The 16,801-nt window shown below is 37.8% G+C and overlaps 1 protein-coding gene across 3 annotated transcripts in view; it reads left to right on the top strand.

Annotated features, from left to right (window-relative positions):
• The window catches only part of LOC107582736 (neuronal growth regulator 1-like), a 144,258-nt gene extending 129,138 nt beyond the window's left edge, over positions 1 to 15,120 (top strand). For all 3 annotated transcript variants that reach the window (XM_016268693.1, XM_016268694.1, XM_016268695.1), the window contains one exon: positions 10,400 to 15,120. In XM_016268693.1, the coding sequence (XP_016124179.1) occupies positions 10,400 to 10,500 (101 nt within the window). In that variant the 3' untranslated portion in view covers positions 10,501 to 15,120. The remainder of the gene's footprint in view (positions 1 to 10,399) is intronic.
• Positions 15,121 to 16,801: the final 1,681 nt, after the last annotated feature.

Raw genomic sequence — 16,801 nt, 5'->3', positions numbered from 1 at the left:
AACAGTTCATTGTTGGAGCTGAGCTGTATGAGAGAGAGAGATGCAGAGCAGGGGAAAGCGAGGAACAGTATTGAGAAACGCTGCTTTAGAACATTGATTTTGAAACTTGTGAATCCATTAGAATCGTTAGAAGACAGAATCGCGATTCATATATGAATAGATTTTTACGTGCACCTCTGGTTTTCTCTTCCTCTTCTCTAAAGCAGCGCAGCATGGCCTCGCCCCCTTTGCTGCCTTTTCTCAAGGGCAGGGTTTATCTGGGTTTGTTACGTCACGAACCCGGGAAGTAACTTGTTGTAGTCCCTACCAGCCGTTTTTGTAGGCATTAAACTGCCAGAATTTTAAAAGACGATATCGCCATTTGCATTGAATTTTCAGCTTTGTAACTTTGCAAATATCGTTTATGCTCAAACAGCAACATTACACACTAACTAACGTTAAAAAAGGGAAATCGCAAGGAACCACCCCTTTAAGTACCATATATAATTCAGTATATAAATATTAGGAAGATAAACATTTTTAAACAAATTAATTACATGATATTCTGATTAATTAATCAAATTGCATAGTAATATGATTGGAGTAAATAAATGCATCAGTGTTTGCTGAGAAAAGCCCATAAATAAAGGTTATGCGGTGGCATTACATTACTTTAGAAGTGATTTAGAAGTTGTTTTTTTCTGTATGATTGAACATTAGCCTATGGGCTACAGTCCACAGCAATCCATTTTTGCACATTCTCTCTGTGCTATTTTTTTTAATTGTAGGTCCACATAAATCAGTCAGACTGGCATCTTTTTCCATCATGTCATGTCTTGTTATTCACACTGACATCTTTGTTTGTGTTAAGTTTGAAGTAATTCAATATAGAAAAACATATCTCGAAACCCCTGCGTTCTGTTCCATTTTGTTTGTGCTCCATCCAGCTGTTTTTGAATTCAATAACGGTGTGAACAGCCTCTTACTCATTCTGTGCTGCTTAATTATACTAAATTAATGTGTTAAATTGACAGCCCTAATGAATAAATGATGAAATCTTTCTTTCTGAAACTGTTACATTGCAGTATTCTGATTTCAGGCATAAGGAAAGAACTTCATTATACTTTTTCTATTGCTTTCTTTAAAGGTGACATATCATGGAAATCTGACTTTTCCAGGTTTTAAGTGCTATAATCAGGTCCCCGGTGCATCTACCAACCAAGGAAACTTGAAAAAGATTAACCCAGTAACTTTGTTTTGGTAAGCCTTTTTCTGCAAGCGTCTAAGAAAACGATCGCGTCTGATTTCACTCCCTTGGTGACGTAGCAAAGGGATCTCATTAAAATATTACCGCCCCTTAATCTGTAAACTTCCACTCAAGGCACCGTCATTTGATTTTGCAAGCGACAACGGTGTACCAGTTCTAATGCCATGGCGAAAGTTTGAGCAAAACATGCTAACTGTTCTGTCTTTGGCTGCACAGACGAGCACAGAACACTATTTAGAGTCCCAGCCTCAGAGGAGACAACAGAGCAGTGGATTTTTTTTATTTATTTACTGTATATTGCTGCTGCCACACAGATCTAAAATAAACATGCGATTTATTTCCCAGTAGTTTACCTTAACAGACATAATTGACTGTTTTCGTAACTCGTGTGTTTTTAACGTAAACTTGTGTGTGAATGAGAACTTAGTTTAGTACTCACGTATTGTGATGCCGCTTTCTGTCCGTGTGCTTTGGATGTGTGCACCCAGAAAACCGTATATCAGAAGTTTAAACTCATATGGTTTAAAACGCATGATTTCAGCACAATAAATATGATAATCAGAACCAAAACAGATGTTTTTAGCAGGTCCGTACGGTGCCCGGGAGCTGACATGTTCGGTTCACTTAGTTTTGTCGTGGCCACGAGATATTCATTTGAGGGAATGTCTTAATAACTCATGGGAACGTGATAATATGTCGTGGCCACGAGATATTAATGTGAGGGAACGTCATATTAACTCATGAGAACGTGATATTAAGTCGTGGTCATTTTGATCATTTTGTCGAGGTAACGACATGCTTATGTTATGTTGTGGCCTCGAGATTGCAGAACCTGTGCAAGCACAGCTTTTAATGGTAGGCCTATGTTTTTTGTTTGTTGTTGTCTCATACTTTTAGATATGCTGTTATTTGTAAATGCTACTGCTTATGTTAGCTTTTAATATACGGTTTTATCCTGATTAAAGCTTTAATACAGTATGGCAACTGCACGCACGTCCATGTTTAACGCTTCTCATAGCTATGTGAAAATTAGTGTATAATTGGAACAGTTCATTGTTGGAGCTGAGCTGTATGAGAGAGAGAGATGCAGAGCAGGGGAAAGCGAGGAACAGTATTGAGAAACGCTGCTTTAGAACATTGATTTTGAAACTTGTGAATCCATTAGAATCGTTAGAAGACAGAATCGCGATTCATATATGAATAGATTTTTACGTGCACCTCTGGTTTTCTCTTCCTCTTCTCTAAAGCAGCGCAGCATGGCCTCGCCCCCTTTGCTGCCTTTTCTCAAGGGCAGGGTTTATCTGGGTTTGTTACGTCACGAACCCGGGAAGTAACTTGTTGTAGTCCCTACCAGCCGTTTTTGTAGGCATTAAACTGCCAGAATTTTAAAAGACGATATCGCCATTTGCATTGAATTTTCAGCTTTGTAACTTTGCAAATATCGTTTATGCTCAAACAGCAACATTACACACTAACTAACGTTAAAAAAGGGAAATCGCAAGGAACCACCCCTTTAAGTACCATATATAATTCAGTATATAAATATTAGGAAGATAAACATTTTTAAACAAATTAATTACATGATATTCTGATTAATTAATCAAATTGCATAGTAATATGATTGGAGTAAATAAATGCATCAGTGTTTGCTGAGAAAAGCCCATAAATAAAGGTTATGCGGTGGCATTACATTACTTTAGAAGTGATTTAGAAGTTGTTTTTTTCTGTATGATTGAACATTAGCCTATGGGCTACAGTCCACAGCAATCCATTTTTGCACATTCTCTCTGTGCTATTTTTTTTAATTGTAGGTCCACATAAATCAGTCAGACTGGCATCTTTTTCCATCATGTCATGTCTTGTTATTCACACTGACATCTTTGTTTGTGTTAAGTTTGAAGTAATTCAATATAGAAAAACATATCTCGAAACCCCTGCGTTCTGTTCCATTTTGTTTGTGCTCCATCCAGCTGTTTTTGAATTCAATAACGGTGTGAACAGCCTCTTACTCATTCTGTGCTGCTTAATTATACTAAATTAATGTGTTAAATTGACAGCCCTAATGAATAAATGATGAAATCTTTCTTTCTGAAACTGTTACATTGCAGTATTCTGATTTCAGGCATAAGGAAAGAACTTCATTATACTTTTTCTATTGCTTTCTTTAAAGGTGACATATCATGGAAATCTGACTTTTCCAGGTTTTAAGTGCTATAATCAGGTCCCCGGTGCATCTACCAACCAAGGAAACTTGAAAAAGATTAACCCAGTAACTTTGTTTTGGTAAGCCTTTTTCTGCAAGCGTCTAAGAAAACGATCGCGTCTGATTTCACTCCCTTGGTGACGTAGCAAAGGGATCTCATTAAAATATTACCGCCCCTTAATCTGTAAACTTCCACTCAAGGCACCGTCATTTGATTTTGCAAGCGACAACGGTGTACCAGTTCTAATGCCATGGCGAAAGTTTGAGCAAAACATGCTAACTGTTCTGTCTTTGGCTGCACAGACGAGCACAGAACACTATTTAGAGTCCCAGCCTCAGAGGAGACAACAGAGCAGTGGATTTTTTTTATTTATTTACTGTATATTGCTGCTGCCACACAGATCTAAAATAAACATGCGATTTATTTCCCAGTAGTTTACCTTAACAGACATAATTGACTGTTTTCGTAACTCGTGTGTTTTTAACGTAAACTTGTGTGTGAATGAGAACTTAGTTTAGTACTCACGTATTGTGATGCCGCTTTCTGTCCGTGTGCTTTGGATGTGTGCACCCAGAAAACCGTATATCAGAAGTTTAAACTCATATGGTTTAAAACGCATGATTTCAGCACAATAAATATGATAATCAGAACCAAAACAGATGTTTTTAGCAGGTCCGTACGGTGCCCGGGAGCTGACATGTTCGGTTCACTTAGTTTTGTCGTGGCCACGAGATATTCATTTGAGGGAATGTCTTAATAACTCATGGGAACGTGATAATATGTCGTGGCCACGAGATATTAATGTGAGGGAACGTCATATTAACTCATGAGAACGTGATATTAAGTCGTGGTCATTTTGATCATTTTGTCGAGGTAACGACATGCTTATGTTATGTTGTGGCCTCGAGATGCTATGTTGAGGGAATGACATCCATTTCTCGTGGCCACGACTTCTTATGTTGAGGGAACCACATATTTTTCTCGTGGCCACGAGTTTAATGCTTAAACTAACCTGTGTGACCATAGCAACCCGGGATTATCAAAAATTGATAAAACATTTTTATTAACATTAAACATTTAATTTAATATTTGTATATTATTGTATATGTAATATTGTATATTATTACATAACTTATTAGGGCTATATTTTTATATTTATTGTTATATATGCTTATTTCCCCTTTCAATTTGTGTATCGCTTTACCTAGTTAATGTTTTGTATAATTATGCTGCCATTTGCTTGCCTACCATATATTTTGCAAATAAACGCCTGACAATTATGAATTATGCCAATAAAGTTTTGACTTTATGATTGTATATATGCCCATGTGTGATGATAAATGAGCGTGTTGTGTTTTCATTTACAAATGAAACTACGTGAATGATTAATTCCTCAAGGAAACACTATAGTATTTATAATTATGGTCTATTAATTAGCCGAAATAAAATGAAATATATATTAAATTTAAACTGCATTCCAGCAAAAATTCCAGTCTGCAAAATCAAAGCTTTATTGGCATGTAGATAACTTACAGTAGGCTATTATTTACAAAAGTATTCAGAACGTTAAGAGATCGAAATGAAGGGAAAAAATGAATATAAACGAATATAAAAATATAACCAATAATAATAGGCTAATAATAATATACAAATATTATGGGAATAAGACGATCAGTTAATGGACTTACAAGACTGTAGGATGGATAAAAATGTTTTTAGATTTTATATTATGCACTTTATATGGTTATATATATATATATTCGGATTATACCCTATGGTTAATATAATAATTTAATAATGTAATAATTTCTATAATAAATAATATAATAATTTCTTAATTCAAAATAAAATATTAATGAATCCATCTCTGATAATCCCGGGTTGCTATGGTCACACAGGTTTGTTTACGCATTAAACGAGAAATGGATGACGTTCCCTCAACATAGCATCTCGAGGCCACGACATAAGGATGTCGTTACCTTGAGAAAATGATCTTTTGGCCACGACATAATATCATGTTCCCACGAGTTAATATGACATTCCCTCAAATTAATATCTTGTGACCGCGACATATTATCACGTTCCCATGAGTTATGTCGTGGTCATGACAAAACTAAGTGAACCATACATGTCAGCTCCCGGGTACCGTAGGTCCGAGACAATTATTTTTTAAAATCAAATTGCACAATATTCAAATTAATTAATCAGATTATATAAAGGCGTATTGGCATGATACAATCACATTTATCAGTATTTGCTGAAAAAGCAAGAGCGGTGTGAACAGGGCCATACTCATAATGGTCTGCTTAACTGGGCTAAATGAATGTGTTAAACTGACAGCCCTAATGAGTATATAAAACTTTCATTCTGATGCTGTTTAGTTGCAGATTTAAGATAAGGAAAGTACTGCAAGCGAAGTTTTCAAACCACCAAGTACATGCGGTGCAATAATGATACCAACTGGCCGGATGTTTGTGCGAAAGCAAGCCGAGGAAAACAAAACGTTTTTCATGTTTGTTCTATTATGAGGCAGGGAATTAGGTAGTTTATCATATGGAGAGCAGAAACACTGAAAGAGGACTTAAAGGGAATATTTGTCAAATCCAAGATTGGAGATGTGGGATTTACGCCAGTTTGCCAAGGACTCGGCAGAAGCTTAGGCCCGCGTGGTGAGGCTTTCTCTGGAGGCAGTATTGGGAACAATAGGCCACTGATTGATGGTCAAGGACATTGAACCCTTCTCTCGAAGCCAGAGAAGACTAGCCTCCAGGGAGAAGGGCTGCAGCCAGCCGTCGTCTGTGCAGATTACCTGGAGATACGGCCACACTCACATAAGCGCCATTGAGATGATTGCTTTCAGTTAATTATGTAAACTGCTGTTTCGTTTGCCACTGCTGTACTACATGTGTTTTAGGGAGAAATGATTCTGAATTTGCACAACAGTATGAATTTAAAACAGTTGACTGTATATTGAATATGTTTTATTTTATTAGATAATGAGCCAACATTAATTTTACTAAGGGTCATTCAGCAAAATTCAGAATTTAAAAATAGCCTCCCTTTCATGAGATCAAATTTGAAAGAATTGAACACGCCTCACAGGAAGTTGAAGTGGAATTTCAATTGAAATGTCAGAAAGTGGAATTTACTAAATGGCAATTCAAAGAAATTCAATGTAATGGCATTTTGGGAAATTAAATGTTTATCACCCTATAAAACCTTATAAAGTCATGTTCAACTTTTTTCAAACTTTCAAATAAGATTGTCAAGCTGATATTGAAAGTTTGTCTTGATAAACCTTCCCTTTTTTGTTAATAATTTGACTTATTGGGGTTGTTAATTTCTTTACATTTCTGCTCTAATGTTCAAAATCAAAAATACAGTGAAAGCAGTAATATTGTGAAATATTATTAAAGAATAAAAGACTGTTTTCTGTTTTATCATTTCTAATCTATTCCTGTGATGGCAAAGCTAAATTTTCAGCAGCATTACTGGTGTCTTCAGTGTCACATGATCTTCAGAAATCACTCTATGCTGATTTGGTGCTCAAGAAACATTTTTTTATTATCAGTGTTGAAAACAGTTGTACTAGTTCCTCAAATTCAATTCAGGAATTGACTAATTAGAACCAAAACTATCCATTTTATAGTAATACAATAAAAATGGAAACTGTGGAAATAGTCTTATTATAACTGTAACTTGTTTTATCATAGCATAAGAGCTGAACAAAGAGGGAGAGCATTGAATGGAAGGATTAGGTAGCTTAACGATGGGTCTTGTGTCAGTTAAAAGGAATGGTGGGACTCGAACTAGCAGCTGGTTATAGGGTGGCAGCCCCTCTTTTTATTCTGTCACACCAACAACATAATGCATTAAAAAACTTAAGCTGTTAACTAAATCAACCAAAACAAATACACAAAGTAGAACAGAGGGAGAGCTCTCATTTGCTTTAATTGGAGTCTTGTACTTATATATAGGCTGCGCGGAAACTTCTGTCTGTGGCCTTAAGCTGTTCCTCAGCGATCATTATGCAGAATTATAATACGTGTCCTCTTCATAATCATACAAATTGAAGGTTTTGCGTGCTTTAGATAGAGTGCATAACCATGATTTAGATGCACATGACTGATTACTCCCTGATCCGAACTTAATGAGGAAATGTATGCTCTTGCATCTCAAGATATGCCATCTTTAAGTGGTTAATCCGACGATTTGTTTTTAAATGCGAAATGTCATGGCATTCCTAATACCTGAACTAACTTCAATCATATGTCTGTGGGACCGCCATGTTGTTGCAAAAGCCAGTGCAATAACCTCTTTTCTCACTGTATTTACACACTTTAAATTTAAAGCAGTGTAATCACAAGGCAGCCACTGTCTGGATGGGGAGGGGTTGAGTTAATTAAAATGGCAAGTGCAGTAACAACCTGCACCGTCACAACAACAGACTGATTTAGACGCAGTGGGATATTAAACAGCTCCCTAACTCACACAACACAGCCAGGCAGGTAATATTGGTGCTTTCCGTAATTGCTTCTATAGTGCCAGATGATAGGATGTTTCTGGCATGACCCTGAATCATCGCCGACATTCCAGTAGCTATTAGTCTGATGGGGCACTGGAAAGAAATATACTGTAGGGACAAAGCGTTTCGTCCTTTTACCATTCACAGGCCATATGGCGTTGTTTGTTTTTTGACGAAAGAGTGCTTATAGTTAGATACTGCAGCAGGTGCCTATAGCCTAAATGATTCTGTTCCATTGGTAGCGTTGTGCACACACTCTGTGGCTCTGGCAAAGGGGCCAATGCAGGATGTGAGCTGTTTCCATGGTTACCAGCTCCACTCTCTCTGCCTAGCAAAAACTGTGTCATTATCCGGTGCTTTGGATGGAGGCAGAATGAAGCCGCAATGTACAGGGCAGTTTGCTCTCCTCATTTCCACCCCGGCCTGACCATGCATCTTGCATGCATCATCACAATTTGCATCATTTTCTATCTCATATACCCATTTCTGATATTCCGGGCTTCCCATTGCAGGTGGCTGTAATTTTTTGGTATAAAGATTTTTAAGCAGCACTGGTAATTTAAAGCCATAAAAGCTGGAATGGAAGCGAAAATGGATGCGCGGCTTTTCATGTGATCTTTGAGCTCCCATTTTTTGCAATTCGTGAGAGGACTTGTCACAAAGCAATTATTTTATCAATCTTCCATGCACAAACATACTTATTACTGTCAGATGTGCTATTTGATGCCATGATTCAGTCTTATTGTGGTTTTCAATGCGGGAAAACAGTTCAAACAAATGAATCCATATCATAATGACTCCATTAGATACTGTCATCACATGTATTCGCAAATAACGCGCATAACAAAAATTTGCTGGATGTAAAAGAACGTCAGTATACCAGCCAGGACACATAATCTCCTGAGTGTGTGAGTGTGTGTTTGTGTGTGTGTGATGTACTAATCTCATTAGGTAGGCCAGTGTCTGTCATTAACAGAGATGTGAAACAAAAACTCTCATGAAGATGAATGCCTATACACTCTTACACCTGTTCTGAAGCACCTCTCCTGAGTACTACAGTCAAGTTGTTTTGCTTCAGGGACAGACCTGAAGGCTTTCAGCCTCTGAGATCTGTGTTGGCTGAGAAAATATGAGCATGCCTAGCATCAGCACAGGCTTATCACTGGAGTTTGCTATGGCAAGCATCACTATTACTATTGCTCATGCTTGGAGATTAAATTTTGCCTCCTACCATGCTATGGACGTGAATAATACTTTTTTGACTATCGACCACTGAGCAACCGCACAGCAACATGCAAAGAACCACTCAGTGCACTTTGCAACTACATAGCAATATGCTAATAAGAACTCAGAGCATCTTATGGCTAGAACAGATTTTTGTTCCGGTTTACAGTCTGGAGAAGGTGATGCTAGTTGCCAAAAATCAGAGCCAGTCTGCAGATTTGAGTTGGCAGATTTCACATAGTGTATGATTTTAAAGTCTGGTAGTGTATGATCTTAAGTCGTTTAGTGTGTGCTGGCCAGTTTTTCCTCTGTAACTACTTACAAAGGCAAAGGCAAGTGTATGATGCCTAGTGTTTTAAATTCTGTTCAGATTTTAAAAGGCGTGTAGTTTATTCCATCCTTTAGCTGCTGCATAGTAACTCCTTGGCAACCATCCAGAACACCCTTGCAATGGCATAGCAATGTGGTAAGAATCTTTAAAAGTACCTTGGTGATATCCAAACACCCAAAAAAATGTGCTCATAACATCTCAACAGCTGCATAGCAACTCTTGGCAACCACCCAGAACCACCCTAGCAACTTCATAGCAACACCCTTGCAACCACATACTGTAGCAGTGTATTAAGAATCATTCAAAGTTCCTCAGTTCCTCAGCAACTGCATAGCAGTGCCCCCGGTGACCATCCAGAACACCCTAGCAAAGGACATAGCAATGTGCTCATAACATATTAACAGCTGCATAGCAACTCCTTGGCAACCACCCAGAACACGCTAGCAACCACATAGAAATGTGCCAATACTGGCAACCACCCAGAACAGCAAGTTTTTGCATATTTTTAAATATATATTTTTCATTATGGATGAAAGAGATTTGATGTGTTCTAGCAGGTTCAAAGGTAAAAGGCGAGAAAGTAACATATCTTTAAGATGAATTGCTACGCCCTCTTATTTTTAAGTACCCAGCATGGGTTTAAAACAAGGCGTCTTATTGAAAGGCCTCCTTCCTGCATGCAAGCTCGTTGTGAGTCTTGATTTGAGAGCGTGAAGGCAGGCAGCGTGAGCTTCGCTCATATGAAAAGGGAGGAGGTACTGCTTGACTGAAACTATGACTCGGGTACTGCTTGACTGAAACTATGACTCGCTGCCAGCAGGGAGAGAGAATCTGCTAATCAGCGTGTGTCTCTGCTCTGTTGTTTACAGCACCCAACACCGCTCCGTATGGAAGTACAGGAGGCGCTGAAGTCCTGCTGGCCTGCCGGTACCTGATCCTGGCTCTCTCTTCTCTCGTCAGCGTTTACTAGCCCTGGGGATGGCCATACACAATGACTGTAAAGAACCCTTTTGAGCATTTACAGATGCTTTGACATTGCTGATGGCTGGATCCAATCTGGTACAGTGTGTTTGGAAAGCAGCGAGGGATTTTAATCAGCATTGCTTATGTTGGGATGGTAATTTTCTTCTGTGGTGTTTGTCATCATGTAAATACATATGGTTTTAGAGGGTTGGTTTTCTTTCTCTTGTCTTATTTTCTGTTCTTTTCTTTTCTGATTTTCCACTTTGTGAATCAGCACACATTGTCCCCTTCGAATGCTCACAAATTAGCCAAAAGCACACTTTGGAAAAGAGAGGGTGTGTGACATTAGTATCTTTGTTGAAAAAGGAAAGATGCCCTAGTGTGCCACCTTGTTCTCCGTGCTGATACATCATTCTCATACCCATAAAATGGGCAAGGTGTTTAAATAATGTGTTTTTTGCCGAGCTCATTTAAATCCAGTGAACCAAGAAACAATGTTTAAGATTTCACAAAGGGAGAGATATTGAAATTTATATCAAAAGTGATTCAAAGGCGAAGTGAACGATTGAAGAGCAGCTTTAGTTTAATACTCTAATGTACATGGTTTTTCCACTGACAGTGAAATATGATTATTCATTTTCTGGACCAAAACTACAGCCATACCTCAATGGTTTAGACCTCTGGGCTATAGACCCCAATTGCATTTAACTGAATTATGCAGAGTACGATCATAAACCTTTCTAGTTATTCTAGAAATACATGAATTAGTTGTTTTACTGCAGGAAAACATCCTCCTAGATTGCACTCGAGATTAAAATATGTAAACGTATGCAATAAATTTGCCTCTTGTGAAACTATTTGTGAGCCTAATTGTAAAATTAAAATGAGCCTCATGCAGTGGTCAAAAGGTTGTAAAACTGCAAAGCAGAGTTATAGAGCTGTCCTTTCTGCCCTGGGGGTCTTTAAAATAAGAGCTCTAATATAAAAAATGAATAGTGAAAATGCCTGTGTTGCATTTGATGTTATATTAAATAAGAGATAAAAATAGCGCATAAAAGACTTTCTTTAGTTGTCAGCATGCAAAATAATGTAACAGGCCAATCCAAAGTAAAAAGTGGAGGGAAATATTTGATGTGCACTTTGATTAAATGACGAAATTATGAACAGTGACTAATGGAACTTATCATTCAACTAATTATTGTCTTTTTTTATGTTTTATGGTTGTAATAATTTGAACAAGATTTTTATAATGTATTAACATATTACCTGCTTTGCTTCTGTCAGTGTGAAATAGGTTTGAATAGGGAAGCAGAAAAAAAGAATATGCACTTCCCTTGTGGGGACAATATGAAACTTTCAAGTGTGGATCCAAACATGTGAATGAATATTATTTCAAAATACGTATGCAGTATGGCATAGTTTACAATGTTGTCTTTCATTTTAGATGCCACAACTGTTGTTGATTCTTGTCAAGCGAGTAGAAGTTGGAAAAAAGAACCGTTTGTAATCAAATAATCTACTTTTAACTCAGAGGGTGTGAACCAGTCATACGGTATAATAGAAAACGAGTCACGTGTGTGTATATTCGAAGAAAGTAGAATTCATTTTATCTTATAGAACCAGTGTGTAGGTTTAGTTTAACCTCTACCCTAGTTCCCACACACTTGTTGTATACTAAGATGTGCAGAAATTATAAATGTGCTGCATGTCAAATTAATATGTATGTTAAGGTGGCCACTTACCATAAATCGATAATTTGAGAACAAAACCAGTTTCGAGGCTGCTTTGACTTAATGAGATGTGTTCCACACTACTGAACATCACTTGGCCTGTCTGTTGAGCTACGATGAAATGTTCTTTCTATGTGAAAATCATCACAGAATAATTTCTGCTCAGTGTGCAATACTGGGTCCTTTCCTATGGACTATATTTAGGCTATTTGGTTAACGTGTGACAAGTTTACATTCTTTTTGTGTATTATTTCTTGCACAAAATACATTTTCACTGACAAGAAGAGTCGGAATATTTCACACTTACAACAGATATATTCTGACATGAGATTTTAGTTTGAAGAATCAATCACAGAATCATATAGATTTTACCTATATGTCCCTTTGCATATTACTGACCTGAATGCCTCAAAGATCAAACCAAGGGATGTTTAAATATTCATCGCTGTGAAGGCCTGGCTCTCGCCATTGTGATGTAAAAAGTAACATTGCACTTGCTTATCATTACCACAAACCTCCATAATCGCAGATTAACACCAATCACTTTGACAGTTAAATACGCTGCATTTCATTTCAACGTGAAATAACATTTTGAGTCAACTCTAGAAGCAAGTACTGTATAAAATGTGCCTTTAAAACTATTAATTGATATGATCTGTTGCCATTCCGTGTCAAATGCCATGTCTAAGCCTCATAAGCATTTGCCATGCAAACCAGACAAATCAGTGTTGTGCAGTATTTCTGGCTTTCAGTCCAAACTAAAAGCTAATGAAAGGGGCAATTTTTTTTTTTAAATGTCTACCCATTTTGAGTTCTGTAGAGATATAAGTAGCACATGCTCTTTTAATAAATATTGTGAATGAAACGTTAACAAAGAGCTCATTAAAGCATCATTAAAACTGCATAAGTGGATATCAAGATAAAAAAGCAGACAAGAGCATTCATGCATGCATAATTCTCCTGAAAGTTACAGCCTTTCAAAAGAGTCTGTAAATAACAGACAAACGTGATGCAAATTTTCACTCTGAGCATCTAATGACTTGATAATCACATTCCTGGACATGCATTAATATTCAATGACGAGTTTCGAAATTTCTCCCGTCAGCCAAGCACTAATTCACAGAGTCGTGACAGGTAAACGGAACTTGTGTGGTGCCGGTGGTCATGAAAACCCGATAGTCCGGTGCTATTTTCGAATGGGTTCAAATTACTGCAAGCAGCATGGTATGTTGTGGCCCGAGGAGACCCCTTGGGTTCCAACACGTTCCCAGAGTACACGTCGTGTGGTATGAGGCAGCAATTTCGGTACTTTTTAAAATCCTATGAGCACATATCGGTATAAAAAATATTTTGGATGTGTAACCCACCCGTGTATGGTCCAAAAAACCCAAACATTTAAGATACTTCATCTCCTATCTCGAGCGAAGCTGCTGGCAAGACAGAATGAAGGTGGTAGGCAGTATTTCAATGATTAAAAACCTGTCAGCTCCATCTCTGTCTTGGCCAGACTCTTTTGAAAGTCGGTTTGAGAGTGCTGTGTGTGCGGTCAGGGGAGGTGATTCTTCTGACCTGGCAGTTAATAAAATTCTTCCTGTGCCTTTGTCAGTTTCTGGAGGATGATTTTGTGGAGTGCTGGAGGGTGCTGCATTAACCAGCTGTGAGCCCTCACTCTCCCAGCAGCACTCTGGCAGGGCTGACGGTAATCTACATAAACCTCTGTCCTTTTCAGAACGCTTGCCAGTAATTGCAGTTTTGCTGTATTCTAATTGACTCCATGGAGCACCGTAAAGAACAAAAACCTATAATCCTTCGCGAAGCCCATTTGGTTTGCGGCCATTGTGTTAAACCTTCAAATGATACGAAACTGATGACAAATGAAGCGGCCGCCATGACTGTACTTAGCCGGTAGGAACGTTCATTGGCAAAATATTTGTCTGGATAATAAAGTAGCTGCCAAAACGAAAATGAGTGAATTCTAAAGCTTTTTTTTTTTTTTCCTCGCCATGAAGTGTTTGTCAGCCCTCTCGCTCATTATTTTCACTGAGCTGGAAAATAAGTTAGCCAAGCACTGATGCAGTGGTTCTGATAATGCTAAGGTTTTAGCAGAGCCGTCTTTCGCTGAGCTCTGTTTGAAACCGCCGATTGTGTCTCATCAGGAGAAATGTTTAACGTGAAAAGCAAGGGATCAATTTAAAACGCAAGTCCAGGGTTTTATAAAAACACACCATTCTGTTTTATTCACCGTTATGTCTCATTAGATGTTGGTTGGCCTGGTAATTGTTGCTAGCTGTTTTGAATGGCATGGGCTATTTGTGTTGGCACCGTTCATATCTTAAGCAGTTATTTTGTGAAGTGGAATAAGTCCACCAGTGAAACCACCCGTCTGCTACTGAGTAATTGAGCACAGAGAACACCCGCCAGAACAATCCAAATTTAAACTAATGCTTTTTGAAAACATTTGGTGAGCTTTGGTTACTTTTTGTATATACATGTTCATTTGATTTCGGTACCTTTTATTTTGTTTTGTTCAATTTGGTGACTAAGTAAAATGAACATTGTAACCATATTGGGATGGCTGTACTTTTATTTCCTCAACTCTTGAAGCTGAAATTTCTGTGATGAGAAATTTGAAATGGTCATCTTTACTTACATATGTATGGAGATACTTTAGCCACCAGGGATATAGTTGTATATTTTAGGCTCTAGATCACTGGAATGACATATATGGCTTTAAGTGGCATTGATATATATTGATATTTGTCAAGAAAAAAAAAAAGAATCATATACTTTAATTACTTTAAAGCTTACATTGTGTATAGCACGTATGCAAGTTCATTTTCATCATGTTTGATGTAATTTTGTAGCAGTGGTTTGATACTAATAAAGTTGGAAGTTGGTGATGGAACTGTGAAATGTGCATTACATGATACTTAATGAAATGTTGTTATTTTTAAAGTCATCTGCATATGATATAATTAAGACAGAATGCAAGATGGTGTGTTTAATTGCATTTAAAATAAATATGAATACATTTAAATTTATTTCCAGTAATTAAGACTACAGACTTCTATGTGAAAATGTTACATCCCACATAATGTCGCACTCACTGTAATAATGAAAACAACTAATTTGTTAGTTAATTTGTTTATTTTTTTCTGTCCTTTTCAATCAAGTGCCATAGATAGACCCATTTAAAGTGCATTTACACCACAGTGCTGATCATGTAGTTGACAGTGACATTTTCTCTCATTATGGAAACATTCCTCATGCTATAGCAGGATTTTTTTCTGTCTTTCATGTTAACATTCCTCATTTGGTTTCTCATCAGGAAAATAATGTACTGGTGGGTCTGTTGAAGTCTATAGAGTTAATCCCAGTCTTTGAATTTCCATGTCAGTGGTGCATGGCCTGCTACACTAGGATCCAAGCAGCGCCTCATGGGAGACAGCGTTTTATGTGTGCTGGAAACAAGCTGACCTCCTGCTGCACTTGATGAAAAACCCAAATTGCCAAAAAAGACCATTCCCCAGTGACTACATTTGTACATCTTGTGCAATTCATGTTTATAGAGTGCATTCTACACTAAAAACCTTTCACCTTTCGTGGTGAAAAACACGTTGTATAAGCATGGTCACAAAGAGAATCATACCCAGAGTTTAGTGTGGAAATGATTTAGTACTCTGAGTCTGTCAGCCTCCGCCCACATCCCTATGACAGATGTCCACACTGCAGCATATTTATCTTTCATTTGGAGATCAGGCCAGGTCATTTTCAATGGCCCTCTTAAAGCCTCAGTTAATGGCCCACATCACAGTGTTCCTTCAACTTCAAGAAAATGCTGCACTGAATAAAGAACACCAGTTGGAGGAGGTGTAACGTTGCAGTGTTTTTTTTTTTATTTTTTTATGTGTTTATTTTTGCACTATGCATCTCAAATTTTGATATAATATTTATATTTATCTGCTACAAATTAAAGTAGAAACAATACAACTCAATATTTGGTATATTCAAGAGGATTACATTGTAGCATTAAAGGGGTCGTATGATGCGATTTCAATTTTTCCTTACTAAGTTACAAGATCTTGGTGCATAAAGAAGATCTGTAAAGTTGCCAAGACTAAAGTCTCAATTCCAAAGAGATATTCTTTATAAAACGGCTCGTTCTAACACACCCCCACATGTCTACATCAGGATGTGGGAAGATCTGCATAACGCCGCCCAAATGTTCACGCAAAGAAAGAAGGCGTAACTTTTATTCTCACTGTAGTATTGTTGTTGCCGCCGCTGCCATGTCGTGAAGGTGCTGTGTGTTTCGTTGTGAAAATGAAACTACTTTGTTTGGCCTTCCAAAAGAGGACGATATCCGCTTCGTCATGCCTAGAGCTGATCCGTGCTGGTCGCTGAGGAAATACATCAACTTCACGCTGTGGCTGTGGATCGCCAGATCGGCTTTCACCATGGACGAAGCAGAGTCCAGCCCGGGGTCGCCACGTGTGGTTGCCGCAAGCCTAGTTTGTTTGGCCTTCCAAAAGAGGACACGACTAGAAATCGGTGGTTAAGTTGTATTTACAACACTGT

This window comes from Sinocyclocheilus grahami, unplaced genomic scaffold, assembly GCF_001515645.1.
Source record: "Sinocyclocheilus grahami isolate Dianchi unplaced genomic scaffold, SAMN03320097.WGS_v1.1 scaffold47.1, whole genome shotgun sequence".
NCBI classification, from domain to species: Eukaryota; Metazoa; Chordata; class Actinopteri; order Cypriniformes; family Cyprinidae; genus Sinocyclocheilus; species Sinocyclocheilus grahami.
The sequence above is the reverse complement of the archived record's forward strand: the minus strand, read 5'-3'. Positions and strand labels throughout refer to the sequence as shown.